The sequence below is a fragment of the Mastacembelus armatus genome, chromosome 7, assembly GCF_900324485.2.
Source record: "Mastacembelus armatus chromosome 7, fMasArm1.2, whole genome shotgun sequence".
In the NCBI taxonomy this organism is placed as follows: Eukaryota; Metazoa; Chordata; class Actinopteri; order Synbranchiformes; family Mastacembelidae; genus Mastacembelus; species Mastacembelus armatus.
Window position 1 is genome coordinate 3,492,137 of NC_046639.1, and position 22,874 is coordinate 3,515,010.

General features: G+C 42.9%; 1 protein-coding gene across 4 annotated transcripts in view; it reads left to right on the forward strand.

Moving 5' to 3' along the window:
* The first annotated feature begins 438 nt into the window (after positions 1-438).
* The window catches only part of zbtb46 (zinc finger and BTB domain containing 46), a 55,143-nt gene continuing 32,707 nt past the window's right edge, over positions 439-22,874 (forward strand). For 3 of the 4 annotated variants that reach the window (XM_026331873.1, XM_026331872.1, XM_026331870.1), the window contains exons 1-3: positions 439-644; positions 18,794-19,016; positions 19,235-20,153. In XM_026331873.1, coding sequence (XP_026187658.1) covers positions 18,831-19,016; positions 19,235-20,153 — 1,105 coding nt within the window. In that variant the 5' untranslated portion in view covers positions 439-644; positions 18,794-18,830. The remainder of the gene's footprint in view (positions 645-18,793; positions 19,017-19,234; positions 20,154-22,874) is intronic. The other variant, XM_026331871.1, reaches the window with a different exon arrangement.

Here is a 22,874-nt window from a genome sequence, read left to right on the forward strand (position 1 = left end):
GGACCCTTTGGTAACAGTCGCAAAAAACCAGAAGCCCCATGAGCCACACAGGACTGATGACAACCCCGCTGCTATACATCATAACACATTATCATTATTATTGTTAGTAGTAGTAGAAGTAGTAGTAGTAGAAGTATTAGTATTAGTATTAGTATTATTATTGTTCTTGTTGTTATTGTTGTCTTTGTTATTATTATTATATATACAATGACAGAATTTGTCTGTTTCGGTAAGAGAGTGAGTCCTTAGATCTGGATACGCGCACGGTGTGTGCGTTCACGTTGTCTCATTTCCTGACTCTGCCCAGAGAGAGAGAGAGTGTAGGGGAGAGTGAGATAGAGAGAGAGACGGAGAGAGAGAGAGAGACATAGACATACACGGAGGAGGAGGAGGGGGAGGCTCCTGATACCAAGACACGGAAAAGCAGGGGAGGGAAAGAGAGAAAGAAAAAGGGGCTGGTGGAGGAAGAGGAGCGGGGAGTGGGAGAAAACAAGGGGAATAACAGTTCAAGAAAGCACACAGAGGAGAGGAAGGACAGTACCTAGTGCATTGGACATCCCCTGCTTTCTTCTCTCAGGCTGTCACACCAGATTGGACTCCGAAGGACCGACAACGCGTCCACCCCAGACCCCATGGGGTAACAGGTATGTCTGACTTCCTTATATCAGTAGTGGCCCTTTTTTACCACCATTCAGTCCCTGTTCCCTGCCAGCTGCTTTGAGATTTCATTCAGACGCGGCGCGTACCGTAGGATTTCCATGTCATGTCAACAATTAGTTTTCTGCCATTGCGTTGCAGCTGATAGTTGGTGGGCGCACAGGTTGGAGACATGACACAATGCAACTCTTCGCAATCGTGGCACTATTACAGTTGGCCATCGGAAAGCCACTGTATCAAGGCCTGTCTGTCTGTTCTTTACCGCTGCTTCTCTTCCAGTCCGCTGGCATCACGTTGGCCACAGCATGAGAGTATTTTGACAGCTAAATAGCGACCGAGTGAGCAGGCGACAGTCTCAAAGTACGCCTACCTGTTCCATACGTGACAGCCAGCTGTCTATTGCGCTTGTTGATATTTGGAGAAGCTGTCATTCGGTGACGGGATTCGCACATTGTACATTTCACATAATATGTGGATTATTTTGGAACAGGCGGTTGTTTTACGGGGAAATAAATGCGTCTCAGATCTACTTTATAATGCGCGTGAACATGTGTTTTAATATAGGCTCCTATATGTACACAGACGGCTGTGATTATACATTTAGTGGAGAAAACTGATATTTGTACATACTTTTAAATGCTACGCTGTTAACTGCGCACAGGGGAAAATACATGTGCAGTTTGCTGAATATTAATTTTGAATGAATATCATCCACCTGCCCGAAATGATTCCAGATACTTTTCCGAAATATCTCCCAGCATATGCTCAGGTGCTTTATGTGCAAACACATGTTGGGTTTCATCGCAGCTGCTGGAGTCTAATAGAATCAGCGGATCCCAGTTAAATTTGTAAAGTTTGAACAACGTGACAGCCGATTGCAACATGGGCTGTGTGTGGGTGCAGGGGGAACTGTCATGCATATATCGTGACACAGAAAATAAGGGTGATGCTCCGCACAGCCGTCTGGAGAGGATTCAAATTTAAAGCGCTCAGAGCCTGGAAGCCAAGGGCTTAAACCCTCCTCCTTCTCCCCTCGATTAACCTCCAAAAGGGGGATTTCTCCAGCTGGAAATTTCTGCTGCGTCAACACCCAGTACCAGACAAGACGGGGGGGATTTTGTTTGCACATGGTGCCCTCGGTTATTTTTTATTTTTTTTGGAATTGTTCAGGTACCGCTGATCATCATCTGATCCGTATTGAGAGTTGAAAAGTGTGGCGTCAAGTGTTTTCTGCTTATTGGCGACTGAAGCTGAAAGCGTCTCTCCCTCGGTGCTTCTCCGTCTGTCTCCTGTGCTGTGTCTGTGTCCGCTGTCTGTATATGCCCTCTCAAACCGGTCAGTTCCGTCTTCCTCCATTTTCTACCATGCTTACCGTGAGAGAGGGGGAAAACCCCACTTCTTTCACGCACTGTATGCAGACACCAGTGTGCGCCTGGCTGCCGTGCACCTCCAGTACAGCCTGCAGCCAGGTGAGTCCCCACAAAGCTTAACCCGTGTCACCGCTCAACAAGTTTTTATCTTTGCACTGGGGATTCCAAACTTTCCTTTTTGTGATATGAATCAAACTTAAGTAAATGCTGGTGTTTCCTTCTCGGGAAATTCTTGTAATTGTTTCACCTTGGTATGTGATGTAGAGCCTGGTTAGAGCCTGTTGTTGTTGATTAGCTGATTGCAACATTAGGGACATTAAGCCATCAGCTGACAAGGCATGCACTTACCCACTGTTGCTCCAACTTTAAGTAAATTAAACCACTATCCAATTTTCAGGAGATCATTTGGGAACTGTTGTATCAAAATAACCTGTTTGGATTTCTAAGGTAGTTATTGTTTTCTTTTTTGCAGTACAGACAAGCCGTTCTGACTTTAGTTTAAAGTGCAGTCTCTCAGATTATGGCTCTAGCAACGTCTGCAGCCTATTAGATTTAAGCATTTTCTTCAGTTTGACATCGGATAACTGGATCTTTGGGATTAAGAGACCATCTAGTGATTTTTCCAAATTGTCTTAGGCCTCACTGGATTTGCCTGGTTGTTTTGTCCTTCCTACCACAGAGTTAAGGGTTGGCACTTGATATGATAAACCCTCCAAAGTCTTTTATTCAGTAATTCAATTACTGTAGGCGTGTGTGTGTGTGTGTGTGTGTGTGTGTGTGTGTGTGTGTGTGTGTGTGTGTGTGTGTGTGTGTCTGTGTGTGTGTCCATCTGTGTGCATTTCATTTGAGGTCTCATGAGGAGGAAGAAGCTGAACTATGTGGCTTAATGCTGTCAATCCTTAATAATGGCATTAAACAAAATAAACTTGCCAGCCACACTGTCATCTGGGCCTCGATTATCTCCCAAACTGCTTTGTGTTTTTGGGTTTTCCCCCTGCTGCCCCATGGGAGTTGGTTCTCTGAGATAGTGCTGTGTAGGTTTGCCATTATAAGAGCAGTGGACATCAGTAGGTGCCTGTGTGTGTCTCTACCTTCTCCATCTGCCTGTTCCAAGGGGAAAATATAATATGCACCAAGACAACAGCTACAAGGATGAGTGGAGGAGGAGTGTAGGCGAGATGGGCCAAAAGATGGAAAAAATTTTAGCTGCGTGTGTGCTTGTGGGATTGCAAAGAAGGATTTAAAGCACTTTCCACTTGTGTTATCTCTTGAATGGATGTTTTAAAGTTGATTAAACAAGAAGTTGAGTTAAATTCACTGTTCAGTTTTTCTTGGTAAAGCCAAAGTTGAGTGTGTTGTTTGTTAAAGGTGGGGGAGTTTGTTAATCTGAATATTATCCCCACACACGGGGACGTTTGGAAACAGGAAGGTGGGGCAGGGTGTGAAAGGAGGGTGAGAAAATGAGACAAAGGGGCTTGGTTTGGGTGATAGGTTTGGAGCGTGTGACACTTGCCTCTTCACTGTGTGTGTGCGTGTGTGTGTAAGCCTGATAATATGTAGGTGGTGCTTGGTGCTCCCATGTAGGTGTAGGCTGAACTGTGTGGTAGCAGTTAGTCGGCTTCATCTACACAAACCCTGGGGATGCAGCTCAAACCCCCTCACACAGTCTGTGTGTGTCTTACACTGACAACCTGCAGCTGAAAGTGCCTCATTTACTGTACATTCTCTAGAATTGTGAAAAAAGAGGGCAAATGCTCCATAAAGACACATTTGTTTCGTGCTTGCAACCTTGTACTCCATTCATCTCCCTGCCTCTGTCTCTCTCCGCCAGTCTTCTTGTTCCGATCCCCCCTCGGAGCTCACTTGTTAATGGGAACACCTGTTTGGCTAACACATGGCAAACCGAACCGTTTACTCTCGCATGTACACATATCTTACAGGACATCTCACTCCTCTCTGGAGTTTTCTAACAACCCTGTCTTCTATCTGTCACACCGTTAATATTATCATTCCCACGTCTGATTGTGTCAGGACAGTTTGGTACATATTAACCAAACCAGCTCCATCCCCCATGCCCTAATAAGTCCCAAGGCTTTTAAGCCTAACTGCTCCTATAGCTCATTGTGCAGGTCTGAATACAGGTGTTCCTAATCCCCTTGGGGTTACACACATGCTGTGGGGGATGTGTGTTTGCGTGTGTGTGTGTGTGTGTGTGTGCATGTGTGTTGCCTTCTCTCTCAACCTATCTGATATGCTTATCCTCCACCCAGAAGAGAGAACAGGTGAATGCCAGCCATCTCAAGCCCCCCCCCCCTCACAGTGCAATGTTCTCCACTGCCTGACTTGTCTTTTCACATAGGTGTTAATATTTCATAACCGTATGTGTGAGTCTAGGTGTGTGCACGCATGCATGCACCTGCACACATGATAGGATGTCAAGGAAAGCAATAAGATCTCTTGTTCCTTTCTTTTGTTCTTCTATCTCTGAATTTTAAATTGGACAGTAATTTGCAGCTTTCGTTGTAATTTTTATAATGTGCAAGTACGAACTGAAAACCCAGAAGCAAAATTATAATTTGATTGTTTCTAAAAAGAAATGTAAGGGGGTTTCATGCAGTCAAAAGACCAAGATGTCATAGTTTTTTTAAATCTTTTTTAGAAGTTGTTGATATTGCAAAACACCTTCTGAATCACATTTCCCTGGGAAACAGATGAGGAATTTTGGTTTGTGTGCTTTTATCAGGGTGTGTTTTTCAGATCAGCTCTTTCAAACCACAGCCTCATAATCACACAGGTATTTATCAGCATCATAAGGGATTTTTTTATTTTTTTGTATTTTATACACATTTTTAGTCAGGTATCAATTGCATCAATGCCCATACGTTTGGTCAGTTTTAAAATCTAAGCAGTCCCTAACTATTTTTGTCCTTGCATTTCTAATTGTTGGCTGGTTCAGAATGTTTTTTAAAATGATTTAAAAATTTTTTTTTTTTTTAAATGCCATCAAAATAAATATTTCAACAAGCTCAGAGATGATGGCAGTTTCAAACAGTCAGGTAATGTAAGCCAGCACAGATTATGTTTGTTAATGAAAGAACAATGGGAGATAAGAATCTCTTTTCTGGTATCTTACTTATAAAACTTTGACAGATAGTTTTGGAGTGGTTCTCCTTGTCACTTTATTTGGCTTAGGGTAGATGTGCATGTTGAGCATCCTTAATGTGGTATAATTACCTGGCAGAGCAGGAATGGTGAACCAGTGAGAAAGAACTGTCTAGACAAACATACACACACTCGCTGAAAGTACTCTATTGACATGGTAGTTAGTGTTCTCAGTTCTTCACTTTACAGAAGGATCACAATCTTTGTAGTCAGATGTATAGAAGCTATTAATAACTTTACAGTTTGGGCTTAGAAAAACCTTTTTGTTGAAGTCTGGGGTTTGCAGTCTGCTAAAAGCCTAGAATGAGTACGTGGTTGTTAGTTGTTATTTTCCCAGTGAAAGAGTTTGTCTTTTATACACACAGTGTGAGCATTTGATGAGAAATTGAGCGGCTTTGAGCAAATACATCTTTAGAAAGAGTCAACTAGCCTCGGGCTCTGGCTGGTGAGAGATTTCCATATCAAAGCTCAGGTGAGAGAGGGAGACAAGGGAGGCAGAGAGAGGAAGGAAAAGAGGGAATGTGAAGGAGAGAAAATGGGGTGGGGGAGGGAGGGTGGGGGTGATGAAACAGACATCCACTCTGAAAGAGTTCTAGCCCTTGTTATTCTGACGCTTTTTTTGTGCAGCACAGTTTAGTCTGTGTGTGTCAGTGCTGTCTGTCTCAATCTAAACTCCTGCGTATAAAAAAAACACACACAGAGGGGAGGTTGGAAAGACTCAAATACAAACCAACATCTTTTTGTACTCGATACCACACAAATTCTGTGTCTACAACCTTGTGTTGACTGGTGCTGACCGCAGAAACACTGTTTGGAGCTGAAAATGGTTTTCTCTCACTAATACTGCATAACATCTGACCTGTGAGTTTCTGCCAATATTTGGATCCTTGTTTAATATTATTACTGAAGCATAAAACCATCATTTTCCCTGGAAATATTTCTCTTCTTTAGCTATAAGTATCAGATCTGACCCCATGGAACTGATGGTGACACTTTAATTAATGGATAGAGTTTTCGTTTGGCGCTTTTAAAGGTGTGTGTGTGTGTGTGTGTGTGTGTGTGCGTGTGTGTGTGTGCGTGTGTGTGTGTGTGTGTGTTTCTGATGAACATTAGAACTGCTTTGTTGAGTTTTGTAATCCAGCCATGGACTCAGGCTAGAGTGCTAAAGTGCTGCTAACAAGGCCTGTTTAACATTCTCTCCCCTGCTCAACATACAATTATTCCACTTCGCTGCCATTAACATGTACAGTAGGACTGGGCTTTTAATTGGCCTGATATGACTAATGCCAGATCAACTTGGATTTGCTAATTAGTTTTTGCTTTAAAAGTGCCATCAGGACATGAAATATTCATTGATGTGAGGTGGAGCGAGGACTGTGGGTGGTATTAGTGGGATATTAGTGGTATAGGCATGCTGCTCAAATGTGCTGGGAGAAGAGATTGAACCTACATTGGCCTGTTGTGGTCGGTTATTCATGCTTTGGGTGAGGTGTTAGTTTTTCGTCATAATTTTAGACACCCACACACACACACACACACACACACACACGCATACACGCATACACACATTAATCCCGCGCACGCATACACCACCTCCATTCTCAGCATCACAAGGCCACCTCTTCTTCTCCTGCCACCACCTCCTCTCTCTCTGTTTCTCTCCTGCTCTCATCCCCGCTTGCCCTTCTCCCCCTCCCCATTATTTCATTTGTTCTTTTTTCTCTTGCCTCCTCTCCTCACCTTTTCCCATTCCCTCATTTCACCTTAGCCCCTGTCCTCTCTGTGCCCTCTGCTCCATCCCAGCTGCATCTCCCTCAGTTTTTTTTCCCTCCAGGCCTCCTCCTCCTCTTTTCTCTCTCCTTCCTCCTCCACTTTCTCCATTTCTTTTTCCCTCCCACTCCTTAATCTTCCAGCTCTCCTCCTCCTCATCCTCCTCCACCACCCCCTCCTCTGCTGTAAGTGGGCCAGGTGCCTCCTGTGGCCTCCCCTACTCCATTTCTCATTTTTACCCTTCCTCTACTCCCTTTCTCATTTTTACCCTCTCCGTGTTCCCTTTCTCATTTTTATCCTTCCCCCTGACCCTAGCTCATATTTATACATCTTGTTAATGCAACAGCTAGTACCAATGAATGCGGGGTTAGTTGTCTTCTAAAACACAAACAGATTTTTTTTTTTTTTGGCCTGATACAGTCTTACCTGCCAAGTTAGAATAACTTCTCTCTTTAGGTTAGAAGGTGACTTCTCAAGGGGCGAGTGGGGTTATTTTGATATATAAAGGCTTTTTCAGCAATGAAAAACTGATCCTTAGTGTATTATTATGTGAACTTTATAAATCAGTGATAAAAGTGCAGTTCTGTCATTGTTGCTGGACATTTTATGAGCTCTTCTGTGTCGGTATAGTTCCCTTTATGAACAAGAGAGGTGAAGCCAATCTAAATGTGAACAGAAGTGAGTAGGTTCACATCCCCTTTTCAGTGGTGAGGGGCAAATTCCCCAACGGCCTTCTCACTGCTCTTTCCAACATTGCAAACAAATGCAAGCATGCGCACACGACACACACGCTGAAACATGCAGATACATGGAAGTCTCATTGTTGCTGTTTTTTTTTTTTTTTTCTCATCTTGCTCTTTGAATGTTCGTGGTGAGCTGGCAAAGCACTTTTCACATCATTGCGTCCCCTCTGCCCCCCCACCCCACTCTTCCTCTTTGCACTCATTGCCATTTTTCTCTGTCTTTGTCTGGTTCTTTGCATTACCCTCCTTTTACTCTCTCTTTCTCACCCCCACACCCCCTTCCCTCCTGTCTTTTATCTCACCTACCCCCTCTCAGTTGTTTTGGTGTGTTCGCTGATGTGTCACGGAGGGGGTGGCAGTTGATTGGTGGTTGGTGGTTTGGACGGACACCCGATACTGGCACTGCCTCACAATGTGGGAATGTGTGACTTCTTCAAAATTAGGTTTCCAAGGTGGGTGTTGTCCTTAGCAATGGTGAGTACGATCATGAGAGTTTACACAGTGGTCCTTTTGTCTCTGCCTCTCTTTGTGCCTCTTATGTCTGGCTATGCCTCTTCTGTACATGATTTTGCAGTTCTTTCCATTGCAGTTGGGAGGAAAAAAAAGCAGCAGTAGTTCCAAAAGCCTGCAAGCCATGGCAGCCATTCATGTTAGTCAACAGGTGACAGTTAAATGTCAAACCACATTGGAGTAAATATGCTCTGAGAGGAAAGACAGACAGATAAGGGGGACAGCTGAGGACAGAAATGAGGATCCAGGTGAGGCATTTGTCTGTTTGAACCTCTCCCTTCGTCAATCATGGTGGATGTGGTAGCCTCGAGCCACGTTGCCGTCCAGCCAATGTCTTCAAAGAGTGAAACATGTTTTAAGGAATTACATTTCAGCACAAACTTGAACCTTCACTTGAAATATGCATTTTTTTTTCAAATAGCTCTAGACAGTGTATCATTAAACTGCAGTAATGCCCCTATGAACTGCCAATCATGTTACAGCTCAGACACAACCAGACAATGAACATAAATGATTTTGCATCTTTACAGACTGTTTATCCAGTTAGAATGATAAGGACCACAGTCATTACACAGCTAGTTTGTGTGTGCCCCTGAGTATTGACACTACGTATTGATGAGCGTCTGTGGTGATGCAGCACGCCGTATATTGAGCTCTCAAGTCTCGCTGACAAAATTGAGTATCCTGCATGTCCGGTTTGCCAGTAGTCCTCTGAGCAATGCTACAGTGGGCGAGAAAACCACAGATGCGGTGCAGCCATCGATTTCGTCCCTTCTCTGTCCTGCTTTTCTTTTGTAGCTTCAACATGATGTTTTTTTCCATCTCGGTTTTCTTTTTTGTTCCCCACCTCTCTTCCTCACCCTCCTTTTTTCCTCCTGCATCTCCTACCTCCCTCCCTCTTTCTTACTGTTCCCTGTCTGTTTTCTGACTCTGAAATGTGAGTGTCTCCATATTTAGATGCTCTTCTCCTCTCCCCTTGATTTCCTTCCCTTTATCTCACCTGCTTTTTTTTCTTCTGTTGAAGGACAGACTCCCAAAAGCGCTCTGAGATTCATCAGTGCTGTGTAGTAGCTGCCTTTTGATCAGCTTGATGAGTGACAACGCATCCCCGGGCTATTATATACAAATGTGTTTTTATAAACTCAGTCTATATGTAAATCACTGTGGTGGTCAATTGTTGAGAACGTTACTTATAAGTGAATGTTATGGACTAGGTTTATACAGTAAAATTATGTTTTTCTTGTTTATGTGTGCTCTGGAGTGTTTGTGAATTGGATTAGCTACGAGTGAAGTCTCTCTTAATATTTGCTCAGGGGGGATGGAGGGTGTGCCTGTTGAAGTTGTGAGTACACACTTAAGCTGCAGCTTTTTTGCTCCCCTCTTTGCATGAGCTCATTGTAAGCTGCAGCCCAGTGTGGATTTGAGAAAGATGCCTCTGTTTGCTGTCTGACAGAGCGACAGTCACACCAAGTTACCCTTACACACACAGACACACACTCTCTGGACACCCGCCTCGGCACCAGATAGCGACTGGCCACCAGCAGTGAGTCACCATCATTCAGTCATTCACTTGCACATTCAAAAACCACACATTTTAACAAATAACGATTAGCTTTCAGTCCTCAGACATTTCAGGCAGTTATTCCTTTAGGACCAGTGTTGTTCATTGTTCCATATGTCTATTTTTCTTTTTTTTTTTTTTTACATTTTCTCCCTCTGGTAGCTCTTTTTCATTTCCTCCATACTGTTCAGTTGCTCTTTTTGTGTATGTTCTTGTCTGAGACCTTTGGAGCTGGTGGCTGCAGTGACTGTTTTAACAGCTTGGGAACAGGCTGCTTGTGTTCTGTGTGATACAGTCATGTACAGTCGTGTCTAGCTGAGTCGTGACAGGTTGCTTTTTGTTGTGACAGGTTTTGTGTTAAGACCTATGAAAGAGTCTGGACAACCACACAAATGCTTGCGCTCACATGAACACACTCTGAGTGGCTCGCTGGAAGAGAGGGATCAGGGTGGGTGTTAAATGTGAGTTTTGAGGCCATCCATAGCCTTACATTGTCAACGTCACTTTAGCCACGAAGCCTTTCGGTAGCTGTACACAACATACCGAGAGATCTGCCAAGTAGGAGAAAATCAAGTGCAAATTGAGAAGAAAAAGCAGAAGGTTAGCAACTCAGAAGATGAGGGAAATTAAAGAAAAATATAATTATTTTTTTTTCTTTGCAGTCATACTCATTGATGGCCAGTAGTCAAATTGTAGAGTTATGGTTTAACATGCTGGAACATGAGCAGTCACCCAAAATGAGGTGTAATCCCTCATTGCATAGAAAATTTGGAGTAACTGAAGTGCCCTATTGGTCACAAGTATGTGGACATGAAACCGTGTAGACATAATTGGAATTGTGAAGCTGCCATTATAAATTTAGTTCCAATTCCGTGAGTTCTTCAGCCTACAGTGATGTTTATTAGACAACAGTATGTTTACAGCAGTTTCTGTTTCACCTTGATAAAATAATGGTTTCCATTTTTGATGTTAAAGAACTTGACTGGCCTGCACAGAGCCCTGCAGCCAACCCTGTCAAACACCTTTTGGATGAACTGAAAGGGCCTAGCAATTGAGCTTACAAATGTTCTTTTGGCTGAATGAGAGCAAATCCCTGCATCCATGTTCCAAGATCTTGAGACGTGTTTTTTTTCACAGAGTTGAGGCTATTGTAGCAGCATAGTGACTCATATGGTTCTTGAGATGTGTCAGTGATTGTATATAAATGTAATGTTCAGGTACCTTTATTGTATTAGAATTAGTTAAAGTTTGAGTAGAACATGTTTTGGACAAGAAACATAAGAAATATTTTTTACATTCTTTGACTTCTCATCTAGAGCAACAGTTTCCTTCCAGCTTTTGTGATTATCTGACTGTTAATGTTGTCATAAGTTAAAAATACAAAAATAACTCAGGTTGTTTATAAAGAGAAATGTACATTTACACAAGTTATTTACAGGTTAAGGACAGTTTATGCTGCTAACTGTGGTTAGGAAAGCAAAAGGGGGAAAAAACATGATACATCACTGACTACAAAGGAACCCTTACACAACACACAGCGTTGCCAGACGTCAGGAGCTAATCCTGATATTAGACAATGTCACACCTTAAAACTCCACACCCCAATGGAATCAAGGGGTTTGTACATAAGCAGATGAGTTTCCACACTAAAGTGACGAAACTGGTTTTTGGACCAGGAGATCATGCAGGGTGATGTGGTAATGGTCACATGGCCCTCCTCCCCTCTTCTAACACCAGTGTCATCACTCTCCTCCCACCTACAAAACCCAATACAGACACTTCCTATAGGTGATTTCACTTCCTTACACATACTTTTTTGAAACAGGTGGCTCTTTCCTGTCATAAAAAATAGACTTCAACCTGAGTAATAATGAGAAAGTGCAGTTTTGTTTTGAGGTAATTAATCACAGAGCAGTAAAGATAATAAAGTAAAACACACTACAACTTACATTGTATACTGACCATATGTTCTATTTGGGCTCATTGAAGCTTATAGATTTCGTACGTTCAGTGCATAAAGCTGACTGCTGGTTTGTTTTTACACTAAGCTATGGGGTAGATGAGTCTGAGATTCTAGCGCTGGCCGTTTGACATTTGAATGACACCTCACAGCTCAGTTCATCAGGGCTCCACCCCTGTTTGTATAGGTGGCCAGTCCTGGCTACTCTCTGTGTTAACAGCAACACGTTTCAAACAAAAGACTCTCTGTGTGACTATCTTCCTTCACTTCTTCTCTCCTCCCCCATTTGTGCCTTTCACGTCCTTCTTTCGCTTTTCTTCTCCCATCTTTTCCACCCTTTGCTCCACTCCTTTATTTCCATCTCTCGCTCTTGTTTCTCCCTGTCCTCCCCCCACACCCTCTGTGCAGCCTTTTTTCGTTGTCTTACAGTCCTCCTCATTCGCCCCTCTCCGCTCCTTTCATTTTGGGTTCTCCGACAGTGGTAATGAGATGTTTCATTATTTGCATTTCACAGCTTTTAATAGAGAGAGAATTTAGGCTAAGCCCCGGGTCGTCAGTCAGGGAGTTACCACGGGAGACATAGCAGGCTTAGGGGCCTAGAGAGAAAGATAGCCCAGAAACTACACACACATACTCGAAAGTAAGTGGAAGGAAGACGAAGGAAGGTAGATGAGGTGATATGAGGTGCATTTCTCACCTTTTTTTAACACATTGATATATCAAATAGTGTCACTTACATTTTGTGGGTCATCAGAGGAGCTAGAGGTGAAGCTGACACTCAGCCGTTAAAAGACATCAGTGTCTTAGGATTCACACTTTTTTCCTGGTCACTCTGGGGTGATCCCTGCCGATCCTAACTTCCTTTGCATAAAATCATCCATCCATTATCTCTACCCACTTATTCCTAATTAGGGTCACAGGGATCTGCTGGAGCCTATGCCAGCTCTCTTTGGGTGAAAGGCAGGGGTACACCCTGGACAGGTCACCAGTCCATCACAGGGCCTTCCATAAGATCATTTTAGGCTTAACACCTGTGTGACTGAAGGTGAGAGGGCAAGGTGGCAGAAAAGGGCAGGAGCTGCTGGACAAGAGGTCTAGAGATGCATCTTTTTGGCAGGTGTGGGCATATGCAAAAGAGCAGCCTGGAACTCTTCGGGTGTAAATGAGCAGGTCCAGGGATTGTTTTCACGCCGTGTGTGCAGGGTGGGACTGGAGGGAGGAAGAGTGAGGGATGAAGGGAATAGCGCTAAGTCTCCATAAGCCTCCTGGATCCTCTTTGGTCCCTCTCCACATGACATGGCTATCCTTCCTTGAGTCAATCTCTTCCTCCACCTTGGGTCCTTGGATGCTGGCCAATAAACAGAGAGAGGACAAAGAAAGGGAGAGCAAGGTAGAGGTGCAAAGTGTGGTATGATTAGAGCTGGTGGGAAAGGTGGAGAAAATAAAGCTGGACAGATGGAGGATGTGTGATAAAAGAAATAAGGGTAGATATAAAGGAGTCATAGATAAAATGACAAACATGAACAGTAGTTTATTTTCAACAGAAAAGACAAAGACGCTAAGAGTGAGCCATTCACACTAATAGCTCTGTGGTGTTATTTTTTTTTCTAATTGCAGCTTGCATGCCTGCCTGTGTCTGTCTGTATGTGCATGTGTGTCATGTGCATGTGTGTGAGTATGTGTGTGTTATTTTTGTCCGTGCTTGCCTTGTTGATGGGCTGCCACCCTGGCTTGTCCCGGAAGGCTGCCAGCTCCGTCGGATTGGGGATTAACCCGGGGATAATGGCCTTGATGCCCAGTTGAGTGGAAGCAAAGCTGTTTAAAAAATATTGGCTGCCTGAGTCACTCTCCCCTCTTCCTGTCTCCCCCTCTTTCTGTCTTCTGTCTCTAGGTTACTACCCTGGTTCTCTCCGTGCTTCTGCTCTGTTTCCTCTCTCGCTGTTCTTTATCTCTATCATTTTCTGGTGCTACCTTTTTCTTTTCTTACTTTGGACTTCGCTGCATTCCTGGGTAACCTCACTGAAAGTTCGTAATGACCTTTTATAGGGCCTCATTTGTAGATTAACATCAGTAACAGATTTTCTTGTTACATAAAAAGTCCACTTTCAAACAAACCAATTCTTTCTTCTTGTTTAATTTTTCATACATTCAGTAGTAGCATATCAAGCCAACAATTCTCTTACTATCCTTTTCTTGAAGCTAACATCATTTATTTCACTTTGTTTTGAAAGTTTTATATAATACATAATTCATTGAGCGCAGACCTGCCAACCCATTTGCTTTTTCCATAGAAACTGCCTGTTATGATATGGTAGGGTGTTGCTGCAAGTTACTACTAGAAAATATGCAAAAAGGAATGTGTTGCTTTTATAGCCAAACTGATAAAAATTTGTAGCTGAGGCATAAAGCTGGGATGGATGACAACAAAAATGCCAGCTCTTGGCTACTGAATCCCAGCTTGATGTCCCCTCCTCCTTCCACCTCACATTCATTCACTTCTTCAATCTCTGGCCAGTTTTTTTTTATTGCATCTACCCTGCTGATTTTTAACCACAACGCCAAGATAAGAGAAGAGATCTGAAAAGAAGGGAATTCGCTGCTAACAAAGGATCTTTTCATGTAGAAATGAAATGAACTGATCATCTATTGGAGTGAAGTGTTAGAAAACTGTAGCTATTAGGTGACTTTTTTTTTTTTGTTTTTTTTCTTAAATATAGGCGTTTTCTATGCATTTTCGGACAATATAAACACACCACCTGCATATTGTCATCTTATAATGTCGATAGGGCAAACAAGTTAGCACTCGGTTGCTTTTTCACTCCTCCAGTGGATATGGGTCGACATTAAGGTTCATTGAAGTCATTTTTCTGGCCACATGATGAATTTACAGGCCTTTTATTTCGGGTGTGATCTCCATGAGCTTCTGAAAACATAGATGACGCTGTAGCTGCTTTATGCTCAGTTGCTAGTCGTTAACTGTGTATGCTCGTACCATTAAACATAGTCATTTTCCACATTGAAAAATTTAAATTTACCAAAAGTGAACACACACTTTAGATTTTTTTCAGTCTGCAATTAAAAAAAATCCCATCAGTTATTATTGCTCTTTATTTGTACGTATTTAGTTTATTTGACCACTTATTTTATTTTTACTACTCACATGAGCTAAAGTGTAATGAGCAGCTACATTTGTTGACCAGAAGGCCACAATTTGAATATGAAGTGATTAGTTGAGGATGGCAAATTTGCAAGCAGCACCCTGGCTACTAAATAATCAGATTTTCTGCCCAGCTGGAAATGCCTTCCTTCAATATACAGTCAACTCCATAAGTGCAAGTGTATGGAGACAGCTAAACCTTGTACACTGCAAGACTATTAACAAGGAGTGAATCAACTGACAGGTTTTACCGAAGAGAAAGTGTGCTTTATGCAAATTTTATTTGCTAAAATATGTTGTGTAATTACGTATTATTATCACCCTGTGTGAATGTGTTTCACGTGTTGTACAGCTTTATCTAGTGTGATGACTGAACACCTCATGAAATCACAGCAGGAGCCCACTGTTAAAGCTGTCTGAGCTAAACCCCATACAAACAAAGTATCTGTCTGTGCTTGATCCAGAAGGACCTTGTGCTCCATCTTCCCTCGGTCCTGTGCGGTCAAGGAGGCAGAGAACTGGCTCGGAGGGACAGGTTGCATTAAGAGAATCACAAGCAGGAGGAAGCCCCATTCTCTCACTCCATCACACGTCTCATCTCTTTAGTTGTGTGGCTGGGGCCTAAAGTGACTTTTCTTTGATGTGACCAGGACAAAGTGGGTGTGATGCCATGACGGCTCTGCTTGTGCATGTGTGTGTTTTTAGTTCTTGCATGTGTTTGTGTATTTAGAGACAGGCCCTGGATGTGTGTGTTTTGAGGGGAACCAGGGCTCTTGATTGTGTGTGTTTGTGGGGGGGGGTTAAGGAAGACAGTCACTTTTGATTTGGCCTCAGATGGGTGACAGGGACTTGGAGCTCTAGTGGCATGCTTTACTGAAACATTCGTCTCTGACCACACAGACTGTCAGCCTGCTTCTGATGACTTCTTCCCTGTTTTTTTCATAAAGGTTTGAAAAGCTTTTTTTTCTGTTCCGTGACATCCTGAAAGCAGCCTTTGGTTTCTGTAGCCTTGGTGAGACTGCTAATGCTTTGGATGAGACATAAAAGTCTCTGCCGTTCTTTCTTTAGTTTGATTGTCTGACAAGTTCATTTTACCTTACTTTCCCATCTTTTGTCAAGTGTATATTTGGATAAAAAAAAGTGTGGTGTAAATCAAGGATGTACTGTAGGTGGTGGAGGGAGGTTTTGCTGTTGATGGCCTGAGCTCCAGGCCTATGATGGAGCAGCTCTTGTGGGGGAACAAAAAGTGAGAAAGAAGGAGAAGGTCTTTGTGTGCATGCACTGCAGTAGGGATAACTTTGGAGGGAGTCTGGAAAAAGGGGTCTGTGACTGGAGGGAATTGAACATGCTGAAGTTAAACAAGCCATTAGGTAAAGAAAAAGTTTAGAGGTCAAGGCACAGTCATCGTCTCTGCCTAACTACTAGTTCAGTATGTCTGGTGAAGCAATAAATCTGATTAGACCTATCCCTCTGAGTTTCTGTCAGTCCTTTGTCAATGTTTTACCCTCTACTGACCATTGTTTGTTTGCCATTTGAAGCACCATTTAACATGCCGTTAGGTGCAATCGTAGCCACACATTTAGACCACATGCACACAAACTTACACTTGCTGAAAAACTTTAAACCTCACTTATGTGTCAGCGCAGCATCTGACTTTATTTACTTATTTTTGTACTGTAGCTGTCATTCATTCCTGCTTGTCTATTTGCATACTTGTCACTGTTGTTCCTCATTGATGCTTGGACTTTGAAAATGGTAACAGAAATGAAGAGCTGTAGGAGCCTGAATGTCATATTAAGCAAGGGCAGTCTTAGCTGTTGTTTCGGTATAGTTGGCTTCCTTTCACCTACAGTGACCCTGTATTTCACATTCACATTGGCTCAAAAATGGAATAACCGGTTATTGAGGTATTTTTCAGTGAATGACTTCTGTATTTTATGTGCCCCTGAGAGCCAGCCTATCATATAGACTTGTCTATACAACAGAATGTGCCAGTGGCCCTGAGAGAGGAAGAGCAGAGAAAGGAGGAAAGGAGTTACTGTGTCTATAAATTCGCTTGGTTTATCTCCAAAGGTGAGAGGTGAACACTCTGAATACCTCCATCAGGACAACACAGAAAGGAAAGAATATCTCAAGGTTAGGCCACCAATGCAATTTTTTTTCTAAGAAATGTATGAGCGAGAGGATAAAAACACTTATATCAAAACTTGCCTTTTGAGACTCTGAGGGACATTATTCTGCATTCACATCCAAGTTTCTTCCTCCTCACAATTCTTTCTATGACTTAAAGAAACAGCAATCAAAGTGAAAGGTTGTGAGTCAGCCATGCATTGATCGGATGCAGGGCAGTTTTTTTTCTTGAGCAAGCGAGGCTCTAGCAGTTGTCACCATCAGTCCATCCACTCGTCCACTGCCGTTCATAGGAGGTGTGTTTGTCCAAGTGGACGTGGGAGACACTGTGGATTTATCTGATCTTACAAGCCATCAGGTTGAGCAGAGCTTTGCTAAACATGACCTGAAGTGTGCCGGCCCCCGAGCAAACGCTGCTGTCACCTTGGCCAACCCGAGCTGTCATCTCTCAGAATGGCCCATGAGAGCTGACAGCTGTGGCGTTCCCAAAACAAATCACTGCTGAGTTTGGTAACACTCTGCGTCCCCACAATTTAGCCCTCACTGAGACAAGAGCAGGAGCGGCGGCTGCTAATGCTCTGGCTAATGCACTGCCCGAGTGTGTGTGGGTTCATCTTCTGCTTCTTCTGTGTGTGTTTGTCTTTGCTAGGTCTTATGTGGCTTCACTCTCTGGTTGTTAAACATGACAATGCTCACATCTCCCTTTGTGTCTTTCTGCTTTCCTCTCTCCATGGTCTTCATCTGCATTCCTTCTGTTGTGTGTGAGCTCAAAATGCCTCTCATATATCACCTACCTGTACGTAGCCAAAAAAACAGAGGCAATTATGTTTTATCTACACTCAAGCAAAACTCCACTTACGTCTTAAATCAATATTTGAGCCCAAAAGCCAGAATTAAAGAAGCTTTATAGCTAATGGATTGTAAAAATTCAAATCTTTAGCTTTTCTTGTGCTTTTATTTTGCCAGAGTAACAATAACGTATACTATGGCCTCTGTAACATCACCACAAATGAATGAATAATGGAAGTTGGATCTTCTCTCACTGACAGTTGGGCAGCTCCATAAATTGCAATTACAAGTCTTTTCTCTGTAGTTTTCAGCCTGAGCTGGACTGTGTAAGATCAGAAATTCAGAGGTGAAGGTTCAAGAGTGAATTTTCTTAACTAGACAACTGATTGAAAATTCACAGTCAAAATGAGATGGAAAAAACAAGGGAACAAGGCGGTTTATTGATAGATTTAATGATACAATAGTTTGTGTTAAATGAGATATTTTTCTCCCTCTCAGCCATCTTGGGAAAGTGAAAGACATTTTTAATGAGCTTACACACACACACATACACACACACACACACGCACACACACACACACACACTAGAACCTGTCAGGGTTTAAACACAGATTTTTGACTATTTGTTATTGGGCTGTTTTTAGTCATCAAACTACAGCAGTTGAGATGTGGTTTCTATTGATGTCACTGTTTTTTGTGTCACAGCTGTTACTGAGATATCCTTACCCTGGCTAGTCTTTAAAGGAGTAGTTCAGCTAACTTAGCTTATTTTCCCACCTTACATTAAAATGAAACCAATATTTTAAGTCACAAGCCACATATTTGTTGCTAGAGATCTTATCTTTCCTACAATTTTGCAGATTGCATTGCCCCTGTACTCTGTCTCTTTACAACTCTACATTGAGTGACTGGATATACCACACACAATACAATATTTTAATACAACCTATTTTGATTTTGCCCTTGTCTTTTCTCATTTCCCAGCAGTCATTTGGAGGAGAGGTTTTGTTCAGCTACACAGATGAACAACAGGAAGGAGGACATGGAGATCTCATCTCACTACCGTCAGCTCCTCAGAGAGCTCAATGAACAGAGGCAGCATGGCATCCTCTGCGACGCCTGTGTCATTGTGGACGGAAAGATCTTCAAGGCCCATAAGAACGTCCTCCTGGGTTCTTCACGTTACTTCAAGACTCTTTACTGCCAGGTAAGGGACTGTCGTACTGGGAAAGGTGGGTCATGGGATTTGGTTAAGTGCTTGTTTTTCTGTCTAGGTTGTAGTGGTTTTGTTGTTGTTTTTCAGTTGATAAAACAATGTAGCTCTCTTTTTTTAAAAAAAAAAAAAAAAAAAAAAAAGGTTTACTCCTATTTTGCACATGCTACATAAACAAAAAACTGTGAAAGCTCCTTCTCCTCACCCCCCAGGTTAAAAAGGGGGCAGAGCCTCATCACCAGACTACTGTCACTCACTTAGACATCGTCACGGCGACAGGCTTCAAAGCCATCCTGGACTTCATGTACTCGGCGCACCTTGCTCTCACAAGTAAGAACGTGATTGAGGTCATGTCAGCCGCCAGCTACCTGCAGATGACAGACATTGTCCAGGCCTGCCACAGCTTCATCAAGGCAGCTCTGGACATCAGCATCCGCTCTGAGATGGCTGATGAACTGGCCGACTTTGAAATGGGGGCTGTTGCTGCTGCAGGCATAGGTGGAGGAGGTGGAGGAGGAGTAGGTATAGCAGGACCAGGGGGTGTTGCAGGAGCCAGTTTAGGAGGAGGAGGAGCGATAGTAGGCATGGCATCTGAAGCCCTGGCCTCCATCATGTCTGGTCGCAGCACCTCCCCTTGGCTGGCACGCCGCACTAGCCCAGCCAACTCTTCTGGGGATTCAGCCATCGCCAGCTGCCACGAGGGAGGCAGCACGTATGGCAAGGAGGACCAAGACCCCCCCAAGAGCCATGAGAGCCAGGAGGAAACCTGCCACGACTCCCAGCCCGCCTGGCCGCATGACTACAGGCCTGTCACAGTCAAAGAGGAACAGGTGTCCCCCGCCTCCTCCTCTCATCCCCGAGACGCTCCTAGGGGGGCAGCCCAGAGCCAGGGGGAGCAAGGGACTGGTGGTGCTGCTGGAGGTGGTGGAGAGGGGCCCTGGCAACCTCTATCAGGGCGAAGGAAGAACAGAAAGAACAAGGACACAGTCAGACATATCACCCAGCAGGCTGAGAGGAACTGGGACAGAGAGCGGGACAGGGAGAGAGGAGACAGGGACAGTAGGCCTGGATCTCCTCTGCCCTCCATGTTGGCTGTGGCAGGTTGGAACTACAATGGACAGGATATCCCAGGTAAGACTGACAAATGTGCCTGTTGTGCTGTGTACTGTCTTCAGACTGAATACTGCCATAAGCGAAAAGTGTTACTGCACTTTATATGCAACACGTGTAGAAAAAACTGAATGCAGTAGATTTGGGTCACCATCAGCAACAGTGAAAGCAAGCCATATGTTTCCAGGTCCAAACAGTCTCTTTATAGTTGATTTGTTGGAAAGATTATTAGTTTAGTGTCCCAGCAGCAGGTGGAATGAAGTGGCACAGGCCAAAAAAAACAAAAACAGACCTGAAGCTCTGTCTTGGAAACAACTTGGAGGTGTTGGTGTTAATTTGTCAACTTTGAAGCTTTACAGGTGCATAGAGTTACTGCAGTTTTGTAATTTTGGCTTCCTCATAGTTATTCAGTCATGTAATAAATCAATGACAGGAAAGATAATGTGATTTGATTAGGTTAGATAATTGGGTAAGAGTGTCGTCTGAAACATCTAACTACAGTAGAATCTAATTTACCTGTTCAACATAGTGTCCATTATGCCTTATGGTACATGTGTGCTTTGAATTCTGTGTGCATATTTCGGTGCATGTCAGCCATCCGCACAGGTTACAAGTAGAAAATGACCTTGTTTCCTCCTCTGGGGTTGAGATTATCCAGCTTCTACACTAACATGTTAGGCCTAAAATGATTATCTCAAATCTTGGAGGACTCAGGTAAAGCCTGGGTAAGTGCAGGTGGTGAAGACAGGCCTCTTCTTACTGCAGTTTATGTAACACACACTCCCACATAAATAAGCCAATGCATACACAAACACACATTTATTTTAGTCAGATTTGCCAAATTATTTAGTGAATTCTTTTACACTCAAAGTAATACGTAACACTTACCTGTGTGTGTGTGTGTGTTTCTGTGTCTGTGTATGTACCGTGGGGCCCAAGGCGTCAATAGGTAGATCATTAAAAGTAAGAGAAGCTAATCCTGGGCGCATTAAGGGAGTTGGCTGTGAAATGGGCACACACGTCGCGCAGCGAAAGAAAACAGGATAATTGAATTGACCTGGGTCACTGCACGGATTACCAGCGCGTCCTCGCCATCTCAGGCTCCTCCCCCTCTCTCTGGGGTTTAGGGAAGGACCTTCTAGAAAGGGCGAGAGGAGTAAAGAGGGAGAGAGTGGCAGACAAGAGGGGTAATGAGAGAGAGAGAGAGAGAGAGAAAAGGAAAACACAAAAAAGCAAGGCAGAGAGGACAGAACATCAAAAGAGTGTCTGTCGTAAGAGTGTCCCAGAGCCCCAGATTTTGTGACCTCCAGTAGCTCCAGTACTTCTTGTGTTAAACTTCAGTGGCACACATGCGTAACCACATACAACCATTTGCATGGTTCAGTATTGTGAAAGAAGGAAAAATTAAAGCCTGGCTGTGGTAAGGTAGTCATTACCAAGAGAGGTGTTTTCTTGCCTAAAGGTTAGCGGAAGTCTTGTGTTGCTGCTGGTGTAGACTCACGTGGTGCAAGCCAAGAATTTGTCCTTACATTCAACTCAGTTTCGGCACTGGGCTTGCAGTTGAAAGAGTTAGCAGAGGATTACCTGAGAGTCTTTGTATCATGAGATTTTCAATTTTTTGGATCTCATTCTCAGGGCTGACTTTGCCATTTAGCAGTAAATGATCATGTTACCAGTGGACTGGTAGTGTATGACAGACACGACATGTTTCACTCTTGTGTGTTCAGTCATTTTGAAGGAGGTGGTTTCTGTGTGTTTAGTGAAGGTTTGGGGGATAGTGGAAGAGGTTTAATCAGCTCATTGGTGGTCTGGGAGTTAGGGGGGTGGGTGGTGGGGATATTTTGTTGGTGTGAGGGCTCTTAGACCATATGATGACCATTGCTACAATAAAAAAAATCATTAAAGAGAGAGAGTTTTTTTTTTTTTTTTTTAAATTGGGTTGTATTTGAACAAGTCGGGAAGAAAAACACAGACGGTCACTATGGGCTTATAAGAGTTGGTCTATTTAAATCCCAAGTCTCCTTAAATCTAGGATTTTGTCACCTGCAGTAGGAAATCCAAAGCAGATAAAAGGGCCAACAAATTTGAAAGTAATATACAATATTTAAAGTGTGTAATTAAAATGTTTCACAGGCCATGTTGACTGAAAAAAGCTGAGTGATACTACACATGGAATGGATGCTTGGTTCAGCTGTCTAATGAGAAAGTATAGGCTAACACCATTAAATAATATTAACGTGAAAGGGAATAAAATATAAACAAATAAAAAATATGACAGTATCAATCCATACAGATGGCCCTCACTACATTGTTTTTTTTTTTTTATGAGACTATTATTTTATTTCTACTTCATTATTTCTACTGGTTCATTGAACAGGTTGATCCAAGCAAACAAAAAGCTAATTATTAAATTTTCAGTGGCATAGATCAGAAAAAGTCTTTAATCACCTATTTGAGAAACTACAACATCCAATGTTCACTTGATAAAAAACTTCAATGATTTGTTGATTAAATAAAAAATACACTCCAGTGAAGTTCCTGTCAATTTGCAGACACTTTGAGTTGCCACAGCAGGAAAAGCACAGGTGTAAATAATAACATAGTGCCCATGTAAACAATGACAATAAGCCAACAGGCATGATATCAGACCCACATAAACAGAACGCAGTCATTATTAATGTAATTATTTACACCTTTGCTTTTCCTGATATGAACAGGACAGCTCTATTATTCATTAATCAG